Source organism: Barbus barbus (assembly GCF_936440315.1).
Source record: "Barbus barbus genome assembly, chromosome: 41".
Classification (NCBI taxonomy): domain Eukaryota; kingdom Metazoa; phylum Chordata; class Actinopteri; order Cypriniformes; family Cyprinidae; genus Barbus; species Barbus barbus.
In genome coordinates, this window is record NC_136719.1 from 23,966,325 (window position 1) to 23,980,932 (window position 14,608).

The following is a 14,608-nucleotide window of genomic DNA, read 5'->3' on the forward strand; positions in this document are numbered from 1 at the left end:
AAAAATGCTTGTTTGCAGCACACACTTCTTATCAGAAAAGGTTCAATAAAGTATTGTCTTTTGTTGTTATGGGTGCGTCTGAAGATTTATTGCATCTCACTATGTTGTGTATGAAATAATATTATATGTGCATGTGTAAAACAACAAACTGACAATTTATATATAATCATTTGTAATTGTATAAACATGGTTGTGATTAATTGTGGCTGGAATAATAGTTGCCTGCTGAAACTGAAATATATTTACATCATCATCATGACTAGATGAACAGGTGAGTTTGTCTTTACTATGCATGTTAGCTGTGATCCACTCACAGTAACAATCCTGTCAGATCATTCTTTGAGTGGGAGTGTAACGTTACAGATCGGCCGATCTGGTTTCGTCCTTTAAAGTTAACCTTTTCGACATGTTTCCGTGTTGTTGCTCAAGAATGGCATGGATGCAGTGTTGTCTGGGGGTTTGGCAAAAGGATTTATAAAAGGGCGGTGCTCAGGATGGTGACTGAAGGCGGTGACTGAGTTGATCAGACGTCACATTTTTACGGAAGTCACAAGGGCTTGTGAAAAGGCACAGCTACTTTATGCAGGCTGTGTGCACTTTACTGCGAAATGACTGATTTGAAACTTGTATGGTAGTTACACAGCCCCTAGACCTCTGTTATCATGAAAAAAGCCAGGAAATTTCAGTTTTGACAATATGGGTCCTTTAAAAATAACTTCTAATTAAAGTGAACTTAAAACAATCTTCACATAAACCCATTATAATAAATGTCATATTTATCTACCTGTGCCCCTCAGCAGAAATATACAGAAATTGAATAAAGTTTTCAAACACTAAATACAGATGAATCCTTAAAACTATAAAAGTTATTGATTACCTCTTTTTTCTTTTGTTCTAGATGAACAGACATCACAGCAGCTGGTTATTAGGTTGTATGCTTCTATTTCTTTAAGAGCTGCTGCTACTGAACATGACGCGGATCTGACATGCATTGTATTTTCTCTCAACTCTACCTTTTCTGACCCATTTCAGTCTCTTCTAATGAGCTGATGAGTTGAATCGGGTGTGTTAGATGAGGGAGATGCTCCAGGACAGTTTTGAAAAACCATTTCATAGACATGTTCTTAATGTAAAGCATAGGCTATATAATAGGGCTGTGCAATTAATCGCATGCGATTTTCATGCGCATCTCGTCAGTAAAGCCGGTTCCGTGATTGGCGGTAAATCTCCATCACCTGTTTTCAAATGGAGCGGTAGTTAATACACAGAGCCGTAGTTCACTGACAAGCTACGCGATATCGCGTTCATTATCGCAGATGAATAGCATTCGATTATGAACGCGATATCGCGTAGCTTGTCAGTGAACTACAGCTCTGTGTATTAACTACCGCTCCATTTGAAAACAGGTGATGGAGATTTACCGCCAATCACGGAACCGGCTTTACTGACGAGATGCGCATGAGAATCGCATGCGATTAATTGCACAACCCTACTATATAACATATTACATGCATGCACAGTTTTATGGCAGCTTTAAATTGCCTTTTTGGTAACTTCATGACTTAACGAATCACGACATTGCATGCTCGTAGTTTCTTTCGCAATTTGATATGAAATTATACAGGCTATGCGCGCGCCAGCACCTTTGTGCGTGTATTGAAGAGCACGCGCTGCGAGCACAGTACTGTTTCCACGCTCGTTCGCGCCTGACGCTGAAGTGAAGTTGAAGAGCGTCTGAAACGTGTCCTGTTTGATGTGCTCGTAAAGACGTTCTGCGACTGAATAAATGCACTTCTTGTCAAGAAAAAAAAGAGACAGAATTAGCAGTTACGAGTGGGGTAGCCAACCCCAGCGTTAACGGTGTTAAATAATTTTAACACGTTAAACTGAAAACATGAATCGCCTGTGTTAACGCGCTAATTTTGACAGCACTACAAATAATATAAGAAAAAATATAAATAAAAACAAATATTTGCTGTATTTTAGTGCATTAAACATTGTAAATCTACTTGGGGGGGGGGGGAAAGGATGGGATGACAAATACTACTATAAAACAAATGTACAAAATGAATTAAATATATTGTTTTATATATAAATTTAGATCTAGAGAGGTTGAATTAATTAAATGAACAAATGAATAAAATGACTCAATCTAATGTTTGTATATTTCAGAGCAGAGTGACAGAGTTATCGGCATACAGTGACAGTGAAGTCGCTGTATGCCGATAATGAACGTTTCAAACCTTCGATTGCGATGCATTTGGACGTCCACTGTTTCTCAAAGGTGGTGAGGCGTTTGCGCTGCCGGATGGAGATGACGTGCTCTTTAAAATCAAACTCTTCTGTGTAGAAGCGCAGCAGGCCGAGCCATAGCTCCCCGACCGTCTCCTTATTCTGATGGAGCTCCGGCAGACGCCGCCGCTGGACACAAAACACACACAATAAATAGTGCACACCGAAAATGCATCGGAACGCATAATTTGTTCACAGTGTCCAAGTGAATAAAAGTCTATCACATTCAGTGACGTTGGCCAAATATAATATAAAAATACATACTAATAATTTATTACTACTATTATAAAAAAAAATAAAAAATACTAGTTACTGTTTTTCTTTGTGCATTTAGTGAAAATTACAGCAAATTTGATTATTAATATTAGAATTATAAATAATTAGTCTTGTCAAATGATTAATCGCACCCAAAATAAAAGTTTGTTAACATTATATGCATGTGTACATTTATTATGTCTATAAAAGTACACACACGCCTGTATATATTTAAGAAAAATATGTTGTTTATATTTTAAATATATTTATATATACTATAAATTATATGAATATAAATATACACATGTAAATATTTTCAAAATATATACTGTATGTGTGTGTATTTATATATACACAATAAATATACACAGTACACACAAATATATTATGCGATTAATTGTTTGACAGCACTATAACTAATATAAAAAATATATACTATCACTTTTTCTTTGTATATTTAGCGAAAAGTAATTACAAATAAATTTTAGTTTTTCTGTGTATTTACTAACAATTACTACATATTATCATTTATGGATTTTCTTTATTTTATAGTAATTACTTGTCACTAAATAACAGAAAATCCATAACTGATAGTATGTATGTGTTTACTTGCATTATATTATTAAGTAATCTAATTATTTTTGTAATTACTTGTCTCTAAATAATAGATTATTTTTTGTTATAATTATAAATAACAAAAATATATATATATGTTATTATAATTTACCATTTTTATTTGTGTATTTAGTGACAATTGCTATAATAATAATTGCTACAATTGCTTTAAATGACTAATAATACCAAATATATACTATCAATTATTGTTATTTTGGTGGATTTTCTAATGAAAGTAAATATGAAATTGTTAATATCTAATAAACAATTAAATTAATAAAAATTGTACAATATAAGTAGAATGAAGCCTCTTCAACGTACTGTGACAAACAAAACTGCATTATTGCCTGCTTACCAGCTCATCAAGGTTATCGAAGAAGAAAGCGTTCCAGCCGTCCACCATCCTCTGAGGAACAGTGTTCCCATCGAATATCTGCAGAAGAACACAATCATTCAGTACCACGGCACCCATATTATCAGTGAACCATGGTACTACCACAGTACTTCTGTGTAAGGGCGCTGTACCTCTTGTAACACAGGGATGACTGGTGGTTGTCTCTGTTGTAGGAAATACAGCACCATGAGGATGTAAGCATAGGATGAGAGACTTCCTCTGGAGGCGTCGCCAATGTCACAGCGCTGCAAAACACACATTTACGTTTCACATCCTTTTTTCTCCTAGTGTGTATGTAGTCAATACTATAGCACACAGTAATTTCCTATGCTTTCACATAAGGAGAGAATTAAGAGAGCAGTGACATGGTACACTAAATTTACACTTTATTATTAAATAACAGTTTTATGAACTCTTATGGTCTAATTAATAAGTAGATTTTTTCCTTCACTATTTTCTTCAATGTATACACTATTGTTCATACGTTTGGGCGAGTAAGATTTTTCTTTAATGTTTTTGAGAAAAAAAAAAGTATCTTCTGCTAACCAAGGCTGCATTTATTTGATCAAAAATACAGTAATATTTTTACAATTTAAAATAGCAGTTTTTAAATGTGTTTAAAATGTCATTGATTTTTTATTAAAGCTGAATTTTCAGCATCATTACTCCAGTCTTCAGTGTCACATGATCCTTTGGAAATCATTCTAATATGCTGATTTGCAGCTGAAGAAGCATTTCTGACTATTCTCAGTGTTGAAAACAGTTGAGCTGCTTCATATTTTTGTTATAAATTTTGTTTCAGGATTCTTTGGTGAATAGAAAGTTCAAAAGTTCAATATAACAATTTATGTGAAATAGAAATATTTTGTAACATAATAATGTCTTTACTGCCACTTCTGATCAACTGAATGCATCCTTGCTGAATAAAAGTATTAATTTCTTGCAAAAAAAAAAAAAAAAAAAAACGACATTTGAAACATCAGAAAAAGTTTAATTAAAATGCAAGTAGATGAACTACTCACGCACATGTTCCTTTAGCACTAGCTGTCTGAATGTGCATGTTTGAATATTGTACGGAATATTTTACGCAACTATCTACATTCTGAAAATTAAAACATTTACGATGGTCTTACCTTGGCAAATACTTTCATAGTGTAGCCCAGATACTGCACACGAGGGTCTAAAGCAGCATATGTGGCCAGCATCCGGGTGTTGTGTTGGGCCTGACAAACAAAAACAACATTCAAATCAAATAAATAAATACCTAATTCTAATAACTAATATTATAATGAAGTAGCCAATTTTCATACAGACTCATAATATAATATAAGAGAGAGTGTGTCTCACCAGTGTGTTGTAGAGGCTGATGTCTCCCTCCAGTCCGCTCTGCCTGTGTTCAAACTTCACTATAGGCACTTTAGCAGTTGTGATAGGCAAAATATTCCTTAAACCTGAACCACACAAATAAATGAATCCGTCATCGCTGAAGAATCAACTAATACTGACTTCATTTTCACAAAATAAATCGCTCCCGTACCTGTGTGTTTCTTCAGCATCTTGGCTAAACCCTCAATGATCTCCTTACAGTTCAGCTTCTGCAAGAAAAATGAGAAAGTGTAACAAGTTAAACCTCAGGAGAGTCAATAATTGGCTAAAAATTGAAAAATAAAAATGTCCAGGATGGACTATTGTAATGCTCTCTTGGCAGGTCTTCCTGCCAGTTCTATCAATCCTTTACAATTAATCCAGAACGGGGCAGCAAGATTAATTTTAATGAGCCGAAAATAATGCACGTCACACCTCTGTTTATCAATTTGCATTGGCTAAATTCAAGGCATTAATGTTTGCTTACAAAACCACTGGCTCTGCACCCCTTTACCTAAATTCATTACTTCAGACTTATGTACCCTCTAGAAGCTAGTGAACATCCCTTTATTGTGTCATCCCAAAGAGGCACAAAATCACTTTCACAGACTTTTTCATTAACTGTTCCCATCTGGTGGAATGACCTGCCCAACTCAATCCGAGCATCTGAGTCCTTAGCCATCTTCAAGAATCGGCTAAAAACACATCTCTTCCATCTTTATTTGACGCTCTAACTCTAGCACTCTCTAATTATATTCTTAAAAAAAAAAACATTTCCCTTTTAGACTTGCACTCTATTCATTTACTAACTGCTTGTTTTCTTTAAAAAAAAAAAAAACTCTAGCTTCTCTAATATTATTGTATTCTATTTGTTTTCTTTTTATTTATTATAAAATTAACAAAAGCAAAAAAGGCCTCTAACACTAGCTTCCTCTATTCTGTTTTCTTTTTATTATATAATTAAAAAAACTACTGTTGTACTGCTTTAAGCTAACTGAGACTTGTTATAGCCCTTGCATATCATTGCTCTTTTGTTGATTTTGATTGCTTCCATTGTCCTCATTTGTAAGACGCTTTAAATAAAAGCATCAGCTAAACGACTAAATGTAAAAAACAAAAATCCTCCTTTTCAATGTTTTTAAACAAAACACCATTTAAAGTAAGGGAAAACAGTCATCAACATATTATAACGCACATTATTAGTACTTCTAAAATTTTGCATGACAAAAATGAAATGAAATAAAAATTATTGGCCTAATGATACAGATATTTACAAAAAAATAAAAGTGTCAAAATCAATATAAAATATAGCATGTCCCTCTTTTGAAGGGGCAACAGCATTTATACCTCAGCGGTGTCGTGACCCTCCAGTGTCATACAGATGTCCAGGTCACTGTCACGAAAGCCAAAGCCATTCTTAGAAGAGCCAAACAGACAGAGCTGGGCCTTATCTGAACAAAAACACACAGAACACAGATTAACTTGTGTCAAAAATAGGGATAATGCAGTTAACAGATCTGTTTAGAATCTTAAAAAACTGAGAAAGATTTTTCCATGGATCAAACTCACAGCGTTTGTCAAACATTAGATGTATTGATGGAATGAACTGTAGTTGGTGGTTTTATATGTCACTTCCTGCCTAAGTGGGCGGTTCTTGGCAAGAATGGATCAATATGGCTAGCATAAGTCATTTAGAAATTAACTGAAAGCATGAAAATTTTTTATTGTTTTTGTATACACTATAGTGTCCGTTACTGCAGTTTGTGCTTTTATTATTTTAAAATGATTTATTTTTTATTTTACATTATTATGATTTAATAAATTATTATTCATCAGATCATGAAACCCAGTTTGTGGAAACCTATTGTAAATTCAGCAATTGTTTAAATACTTATAGCTATTTATATATATATATATATATATATATATATATATATATATATATATATATATATATATATATATATATATATATATATATACACTTTGTGTTGCATACTTTGACATTAAATTACACAAATAAAAAGAGTTAACACTCCTCTGGCTGTTTCTAATACAACATCTGAGAAAGTGATGGTAAATCTGACATCTTTCTCTCTTATGTCTGCCATAATCAGTCTCCCTAAAATTTGTTGTTCTTTTGAAAGTAGTGGAAAGTAGGCCACTCCAGGACCTTAATGTGCTTCTTCTTGAGCCACTCCTTTGTTGCCTTGGTCGTGTGTTTTGGGTCATTGTCATGCTGGAATACCCTTCCACGACCCATTTTCAATGCCCTGGCCCTGACGGTACATGGCCCCGTCCATCGCCCCTTTGATGCGGTGCAGTTGTCCTGTCCCCTTAGCAGAAAAACACCTCCAGAGCATAATGTTTCCACCTCCATGTTTGACAGTGGGTTTCTTGGGGTCATAGGCAGCATTCCACCTCCTCCAAACACAGTTGAGTTGATGCCAAAGAGCTGGATTTTGGTCTCATCTGACCACAACACTTTCACCCAGTCCTCCTCTGCATCATTGGCAAACTTCAGACAGGACTGTACATGTGCGTTCCTGAGCAGGGGGACCTTGCGGGTGATGCAGGATTTCAGTCCTTCACGGCGTAGTGTGTTACCAATTGTTTTCTTGGTGACTATGGTCCCAGCTGCCTTGAGATCATTGAGAAGATCCTCCCGTGTAGTTCTGGGCTGATTCCTCACCGTTCTCATGATCACTGAAACTCCACAAGGTGGGATCTTGCATGGAGCCACAGACCAAGGGAGATTGAGAGTTATTGGTCACGGTGGAGAGTTTGGAATCTGATCGATTGATTGCTTCTGTGGACAGGTGTCTTTTATACAGGTAACAAACAGATTAGGAGCACTCCCTTTAAGAGATAGCTCCTAATCTCAGCTCCTTACCTGAATAAAAGAAACCTGGGAGCCAGAAATCTTTCTGTTTGATAGGGGATCAATAATTATTTGACTCATTAAAAAGCTAATCAGTTTATAACTTTTTTTAAATGCGTTTTTTCTGGATTTTTGTTGTTATTCTGTCACTCACTGTTAAAATAAACCTACCATTAAAATCATAGACTGATAATTTATTTGTCAGTGGGCAAGCGTACACAATCAGCAGGGGATCAAATAATCTTTTCCCCCACTGTATATGACAACTTCTGCTTCTGAAAACCCAGGAAATGTGAAAAGGGTCCATTTCAACCAAGTGAAAAATAAAAAAAAATATATATATTTTGCTACTGCATGTTTTTTGTATTAACGCTGTTGTACATGTATGAATGCGTTTCCACACCGTTGTACTCTTTTCTGATGAAGCGCTCCAGACTGCCCAAAATCTGTTCCCTCTTCTGCTGCTCGATGAGAGATGGCGACAGCTCACCTACAAACACAAAAACATCACAGCTGAGCCTGAAGTAAATGTGAGGGTAAATGTAAATAAATGCACTCAAGCTGACTGATCAGAATGCACTGGAGTATTAAAACAGATGATGGTAAAGTATGGGACGGCGCTCACAGTAGCACAGCATGCAGAGTCCATCTAGGATTTCTCTGAAGTGCTCAGTCATGGGCGGCAGGGGTTTCAGCTCGACCTTCTTGAAGTCTTCAGGACATTCGTCTTTTAGGTGGCCGTCTCGCTTGCAGATGCTGCACACGACCGTTGGCGGCTGAGAAGCAAAACAACCAGCAGACATTTAACTTCTGGTTTACAGAACCAGTTTATTTACCATAATACATGTGATGCACATGTGTGCCATAGTATAAACTATATTAAAAAAATGACTCCAGACGATTGAATTATTGGATTGCATGATAATTCCGCCATCTCTTATAATTAAACAGTCAATTTTTTTCACTGCTGTACCTTAAAACCTCTTTTATATATCATCGTTCAAAGGTTTGTGGTCAGTAGAGGTTTTTTTTTCCTCTTAAATTATGCAAGGGTTTATTAAATTGATCAAAAGTGATGGTAGAGACATTTATAATGTTACAACAGATTTCTATTTCAAATACATGCTGATCTTTGTAAGTTTCTATTCATCAATAAACTCTGAAAAACTAAATGTATCACTGTTTTCACAAAAATATTAAGCAGCACAACCGTTTTCAACACTGATAAGAATCAGAAATGTTTCTTGAGCAGCAAATCAGAATATTAGAATGATTTCTGAAGGATCATGTGACACTGAAGAGTAATGATGCTGAAAATTCAGCTTTGATCACAGAAATACATTTCTTGGTGAGCATAAAAACAAATATACTACAAAAAAGCAAAAAGCAAAAACCTAATGACCATTTTGAGAGCTGTTTTGGCCGATTCACTTAAAAACATTGATTAATAAACACTTTGCTGAAAAAAATTATTTAGAAGCCGGATATAGTTCACACAAACTCTACACAAGATCAATATCTACCCGATTTATGAGCCAAACATATGTACAATATAAGTCAAGCACCACAAATATTTACAGTCTCCTGTGCAATTACCTTTCCTCCAGTGAAGATCATCCTGTCAAAGATGTAGTGCATGTCTTCTGGAGCAATACTGTCCTGTTTCTCCATCTCTTGATCTTTATCCTGCTCCTCCTCCTCCTCGCTGTCCATCAGCAGGCCGTTCAGGGCAAAAGAAGACTCAGCTGTGGAGGGTTTCTGGGAAAGAGACTCAGATCTGGTGTCCATCCCAGTGTCACTCACCAGGAGCTCTGTGAACCCCGCTCTCAGACTCTCCTCTTCCTCCATATCTCTCTCATCCTCATCATCACTGCTGTCTGCGTCCTCCTCGCCGCTCTTCTTTCGGCCCAGGCTGCAGGATCGGCCCGTGCGAGAGCGTCTGGGTTTCTTCCTCAGTAAGCCGCGGCTGGCGTTCGCTCCGTTCCTGCTCTGAGGACAGGCGAAATACTTGTAGGCTGTGCGGAAACGCTCCTGGATGTATTCAAACACCATCTGACTGTTCAGACTGCGAGCCACGTTCCTCTTCAACGCAAACGGATCTGAAACACACCATTTAGTCATTTACAAATGCTTTCATACTGCAGTTGTTGCTCCTTTTCATATGGATCTTAATCTAACAAACATAGAATTCACTTAAAACAGATTAAATTGTAAAATACTGTGGTTTTTGATATTGTTTATCAGTATCGGTTGATAATGGAAATTGAAGTGTTCATTTTTAGATTACCTGTGCAATCATCTCATGCTCATCTTAAGTTAATCAGTATCACTTTGCAGTAAAACTTCATTTGTTTACATTACATTCCTGACCAAACAATGAACAATACATCTTTAGCATTGATTAAGAAAAGTTAATGTTACTTAAAACATTAACCAAGTTTAACAATTAATTGCTCAATTAACAAAATATTAATATAAACATTAATGTATGATAAGTAATATTTTGTACTAGATAATTAAAATTATACTATATAAAAATATATACACTTTAATAAAAATTGAGCATCTCAAAAGTACAAAAGTTTGAGCAACTAATTTAAAACAAAAATATTTAAATGTACTAAACTATTAGCCATTATATAAAAGTACTTTCACACAGTCTTACTACATAGATATTCTTTCTGAATATTATAATATTCTGAATATAATAATATTGTTAGAATATCTGATTTTAGTAACATTTTTAGTTAAATTTTAGTATTACTAATACACTATTACAACGTTTTTAATAGTTTAAAATGGCTTTCGTTTTTATACTGCCCAAGTTTATTTTTTAGTAATTTTGCGTTTTGTTATTTTCAATGTCCAAAAAACATTTTTATAACTTTAAAACTTTATTACTTGTTTTTTTTTTTTTTTTTTTAGTTTCAACATGTAACAATTTTATTTCAATGAATTAAGATTAATAATATTTTATAATGTTGTCATTCATAAATTCACTTGCTGCATTAAAAAAAAAAAATAGTTTTTAGAGTTATTGTTTTACTTTCATTAACATTTTCATTTACATTCATTAACAGTGCATCCATAAAGGAGGAAAACAGATAGGCTGAACAAAATCTATAAATCTTATTTGAAACCGTTACGCCTTTTGCTGAATGAACGGAAAAAAGCTAAACATTTGGATGGAAACCAAGTGCGTTCAAGAAATTAACCATCAAATGAAGTGTTCACAAAGCACCATCAGTGTTAACCACACTGGATCTCAGACGTCTGTGGTCTCACCCTCGATGGCGAGTCTGCGGCGAGGCCAGTTCTTGAGCTCCCGCGGCAGCAGCTCTTTCAGACGGATGCTGATGATGTGCTCTTCTAGAGCAAACTCCAGCGTGTAAAAGCACAGGAGCTCCAGCCACAGCTGACCCAGAGACACGCTCACTGGCTGCTCCAGCGTCAGACGAGTCTACAAACACACACGTTACTGATAATACTCACACTAAGGACTGTAATACAGTCATGAGTGGCAGTGAAACGCTCACCTTGCCCTTAGCATATTCACCCTTCTTCTCGGTCTGGGTTTTGGGTTCAGGTTTGGCTTTGCCGTCTCTGCGGCCCTCGCCAGCAGGTGCGGGTCTGTGCTCCCAACCCACAAACGAGTCCGACTCCATTCCCGTCAGGTGAAACTCATCCACACGCTTCACGTCGAAGCCCTTGATCTGAGCAGACATGAAACAAAAATACAGTTATTTCAATCGAAAAAAGATGTAACAAGCCTCCAAACATGATAATCCTCATGGGGGATCCCATCCTAAAATTTAAAACACTATCCCCCGGTTTAAGACATGGCTTAAGGCCAGACTAAAATGCATGTTTGAGCTGTCTCAACTGAAAATATCTTGCTCTGACATATCTTAAAATATGTCCGTTCCATTGTTCTGTCTCAAGATACACACGTAACGTTTTCTTCTAAGGCATTTTTATAAAAGCTGCTTAAATATCTTAATTTAACTAAGGCCTAGTCCTGGCTTAAGCTAAGCCTCGCCTGTGAAACCGGGCCAATATGTATATTTGAATAGGAAAATGCTAATATTTATGTTTAAAGGCCAAATGATAAATACACAGAAATAATTATTGGAAAATACTTTGTTGCTATATTTTTCATTATTACTTTGCTGTTAGATGTTTTACTAACTCTGAATCACTTTACGCTGTGAAAAATAAATATTATAATACATTTACATGCATTTAGCAGACACTTTTATCCAAAGCGACTTACATTGCATTCAAGTTACAGTTTTTACATTTTATCAGCTCTATAATAAATATGCAGTTTTCACACTCTCTATAGTACTGTGCTATTAGATGTATATGTTTATTTTTATTTTTTTTTAATCAACTTATAGTGCAAAATAATATTAATATTATATGCATAAAATAGTATTTGGAAAATATTTTATGCAAATCAATTTTGCTGTGAATAAGGAATATCATAAATTGTGTAAAATATTTAGTTTCTATTATGTTTTTCTCTCAGTCACTGTTAGAAGCATTATTTGTTAAAGGTGACATCATGAAAATCTGACTTTTCCAGGTTTTAAGTGCTATAATCTGGAATCTATTCTGGAAAGGGGGCGGCAGCAGCAGCTCATTTGGATTTAAAGAAACAGGCACGAAAATCAGAGTGTTTCTGCTTCCACTCAAAATAGGCATTTTCAAAATGATATAATACATGATCTGTGGGGTATTTTGAGTTGAAACTTCACAGACACATTCTGGGGACACCAGAGACTTATATTACATATTGTAAAAAGGGGCATAATGTGTCTCCTTTAAATCAATTTATACTGTGAAAAATTGCTTTAAATGTGTGTTAAATTACTTGGAAAACATTTAGTTTATCATCTAGCAATTATTGTTTTCCCCCCACTCACTGCAGTACTGTGCTATTATCTGTATTATTTATTTAAACATTTTTTAATTACTTTATACTGTGAAAAATTATGATTATTATTAATTATTATAAGCATGCATAAAACATTTGAAAAACACGTAGTCTGTATTATGTTGCAATTATGTTTTTTTTTTCAAATCTCAAGTACTGTAAGATGCATTATTTATTAAAATCAATTTATCCTGCGAATAATTATTATTATAAATGTGTTATTTGACACTATTTCTCTAAGCTTTTCCACTGACCTCTTGCAGCCCCCAGTTTAAAAACTAACTCAGATTACAGATCCATTTGAGGTTGACTAAAACATGAGATCGTACCCAGTGTCCTAGATACACGGGCAGGATGGGCTTGGCTCTCTGTTGCAGGAAGAATATGACCATCAGAGACAGCGAGTAGGACGGGATTCCTCCCTCCGCCTGACAGTCGATGTGGCACAGCTACAGATAAACACAATCTCGTTAGACCTCGGTGAGAACGGTTACTGTAATGTCTGTGAAACCTGATTGCGAGCCATACATACGTTGGCCCAGTGACGAAAGGCCAGAACCAGCGGCACGAGCCTCGGCTCCAGTCTGGCCAGAGCTGCAAGGTGATTGGTGGTGAGGCACGCGACATCATTTCCTGCGCTCACTTTGCACATTAACCCACTGCAGAGACAACAAAAAACTCCTATCAGCCATGACAGGCTATTATTGATGTCTTTAACTGTTTATTCTTTGTGTGCTGTGACTATTTATAGAAGCGTTTTATTGCTGACGTTAAACCGACCTGGCCACATCTCTGCAGAAAACAACAGGGACTTTGGCATGAAATTCTGACTCCACCTCAGCAAACTCCACTGGAAACAAAAGTGAAACTTGAGTTAATCTGAGCTCTCGAAACTCAAGTCTGGTGCATTTATCAACTTTCAGCTGTTAGTGAAGCACATTTATACTACAAACCTTCTGATCTAAAGTCTTAACTCATGGAAATTAATATTGTAGACTCGTATAAGCAAAGATATTAGCAAACTAAACTTTACATTCATATATTTTTCTGTTTTAAACAGGTTGGACAAACTTCTGACTACTGTTTTTCTTTATTTATAAATAGTAATGTCCTAAATTTCAGTAATTTTTTCCCATTATTGTTTTTTGTGTTAATGTATAAATATAAATATATACACAAAATATAAAAAATATTAAAATAGTAAAACATTTTTAAATAACATTATACAATGTTTTATATATCCTTTAATTTTACACTTTTTCCCCCTTCAGTTTTTAAGTTACATAATTTATTTCATAAAATATAAAACAAAATATTAAAATGTACAATGTATAAACTTAAATCATATTAAATATTATTAAACTACATTATACATATTTAGTAATTTAACATTTGTTTATTTTTAAGTTAAATACATACACATGTATTTTTAAAAATATATATAAATAATTATAAAATACATTAAGTAATATTTGTATATAAGAAAATATAATGTAAACATAAATATTTGTACTACAAATGTACAGTATTAGTCAAACACTTGTCCAACTCAGACAAATATTTAAAATGTAAAACTGTACTTGCTATAGACATAACAGAATTTAATTCATTTATATTAGGTTTTCTGTGGCTTTTTACATTTTTATTGTTTGCCAAGACTATGGGAGTTAATATCAAATTAATTTGATTAATCAATCGGCATAAGTAATTAACTCGAAAATGTATTTTGACAAACCTCATTTTTAACAAAAACCTGTTCATTACATTGGATATCTATATAGAATTATGAAGCAAAAACATACAAGTTGGATTTTTTTTAGACAACAACATACTGATTCCTCAGACCATTCAAACTTAGTGTAGGATT

The 14,608-nt window shown here is 34.8% G+C and overlaps 1 protein-coding gene across 1 annotated transcript in view; it reads right to left on the reverse strand.

The window, feature by feature from the left end:
* Window positions 1-14,608, reverse strand: part of LOC306860621 (terminal uridylyltransferase 4-like) — a 30,820-nt gene that overhangs the window by 7,339 nt on the left and 8,873 nt on the right. The window contains exons 8-22 of the mRNA XM_079402404.1: window positions 13,522-13,591; window positions 13,274-13,400; window positions 13,071-13,190; window positions 11,339-11,515; window positions 11,088-11,262; window positions 9,399-9,901; window positions 8,428-8,578; window positions 8,206-8,292; window positions 6,269-6,372; window positions 5,094-5,151; window positions 4,904-5,007; window positions 4,690-4,779; window positions 3,688-3,801; window positions 3,518-3,595; window positions 2,244-2,421 (exon numbers count right to left, since the gene is read on the reverse strand). Coding sequence (XP_079258530.1) covers window positions 2,244-2,421; window positions 3,518-3,595; window positions 3,688-3,801; window positions 4,690-4,779; window positions 4,904-5,007; window positions 5,094-5,151; window positions 6,269-6,372; window positions 8,206-8,292; window positions 8,428-8,578; window positions 9,399-9,901; window positions 11,088-11,262; window positions 11,339-11,515; window positions 13,071-13,190; window positions 13,274-13,400; window positions 13,522-13,591 — 2,136 coding nt within the window. The remainder of the gene's footprint in view (window positions 1-2,243; window positions 2,422-3,517; window positions 3,596-3,687; window positions 3,802-4,689; window positions 4,780-4,903; window positions 5,008-5,093; window positions 5,152-6,268; window positions 6,373-8,205; window positions 8,293-8,427; window positions 8,579-9,398; window positions 9,902-11,087; window positions 11,263-11,338; window positions 11,516-13,070; window positions 13,191-13,273; window positions 13,401-13,521; window positions 13,592-14,608) is intronic.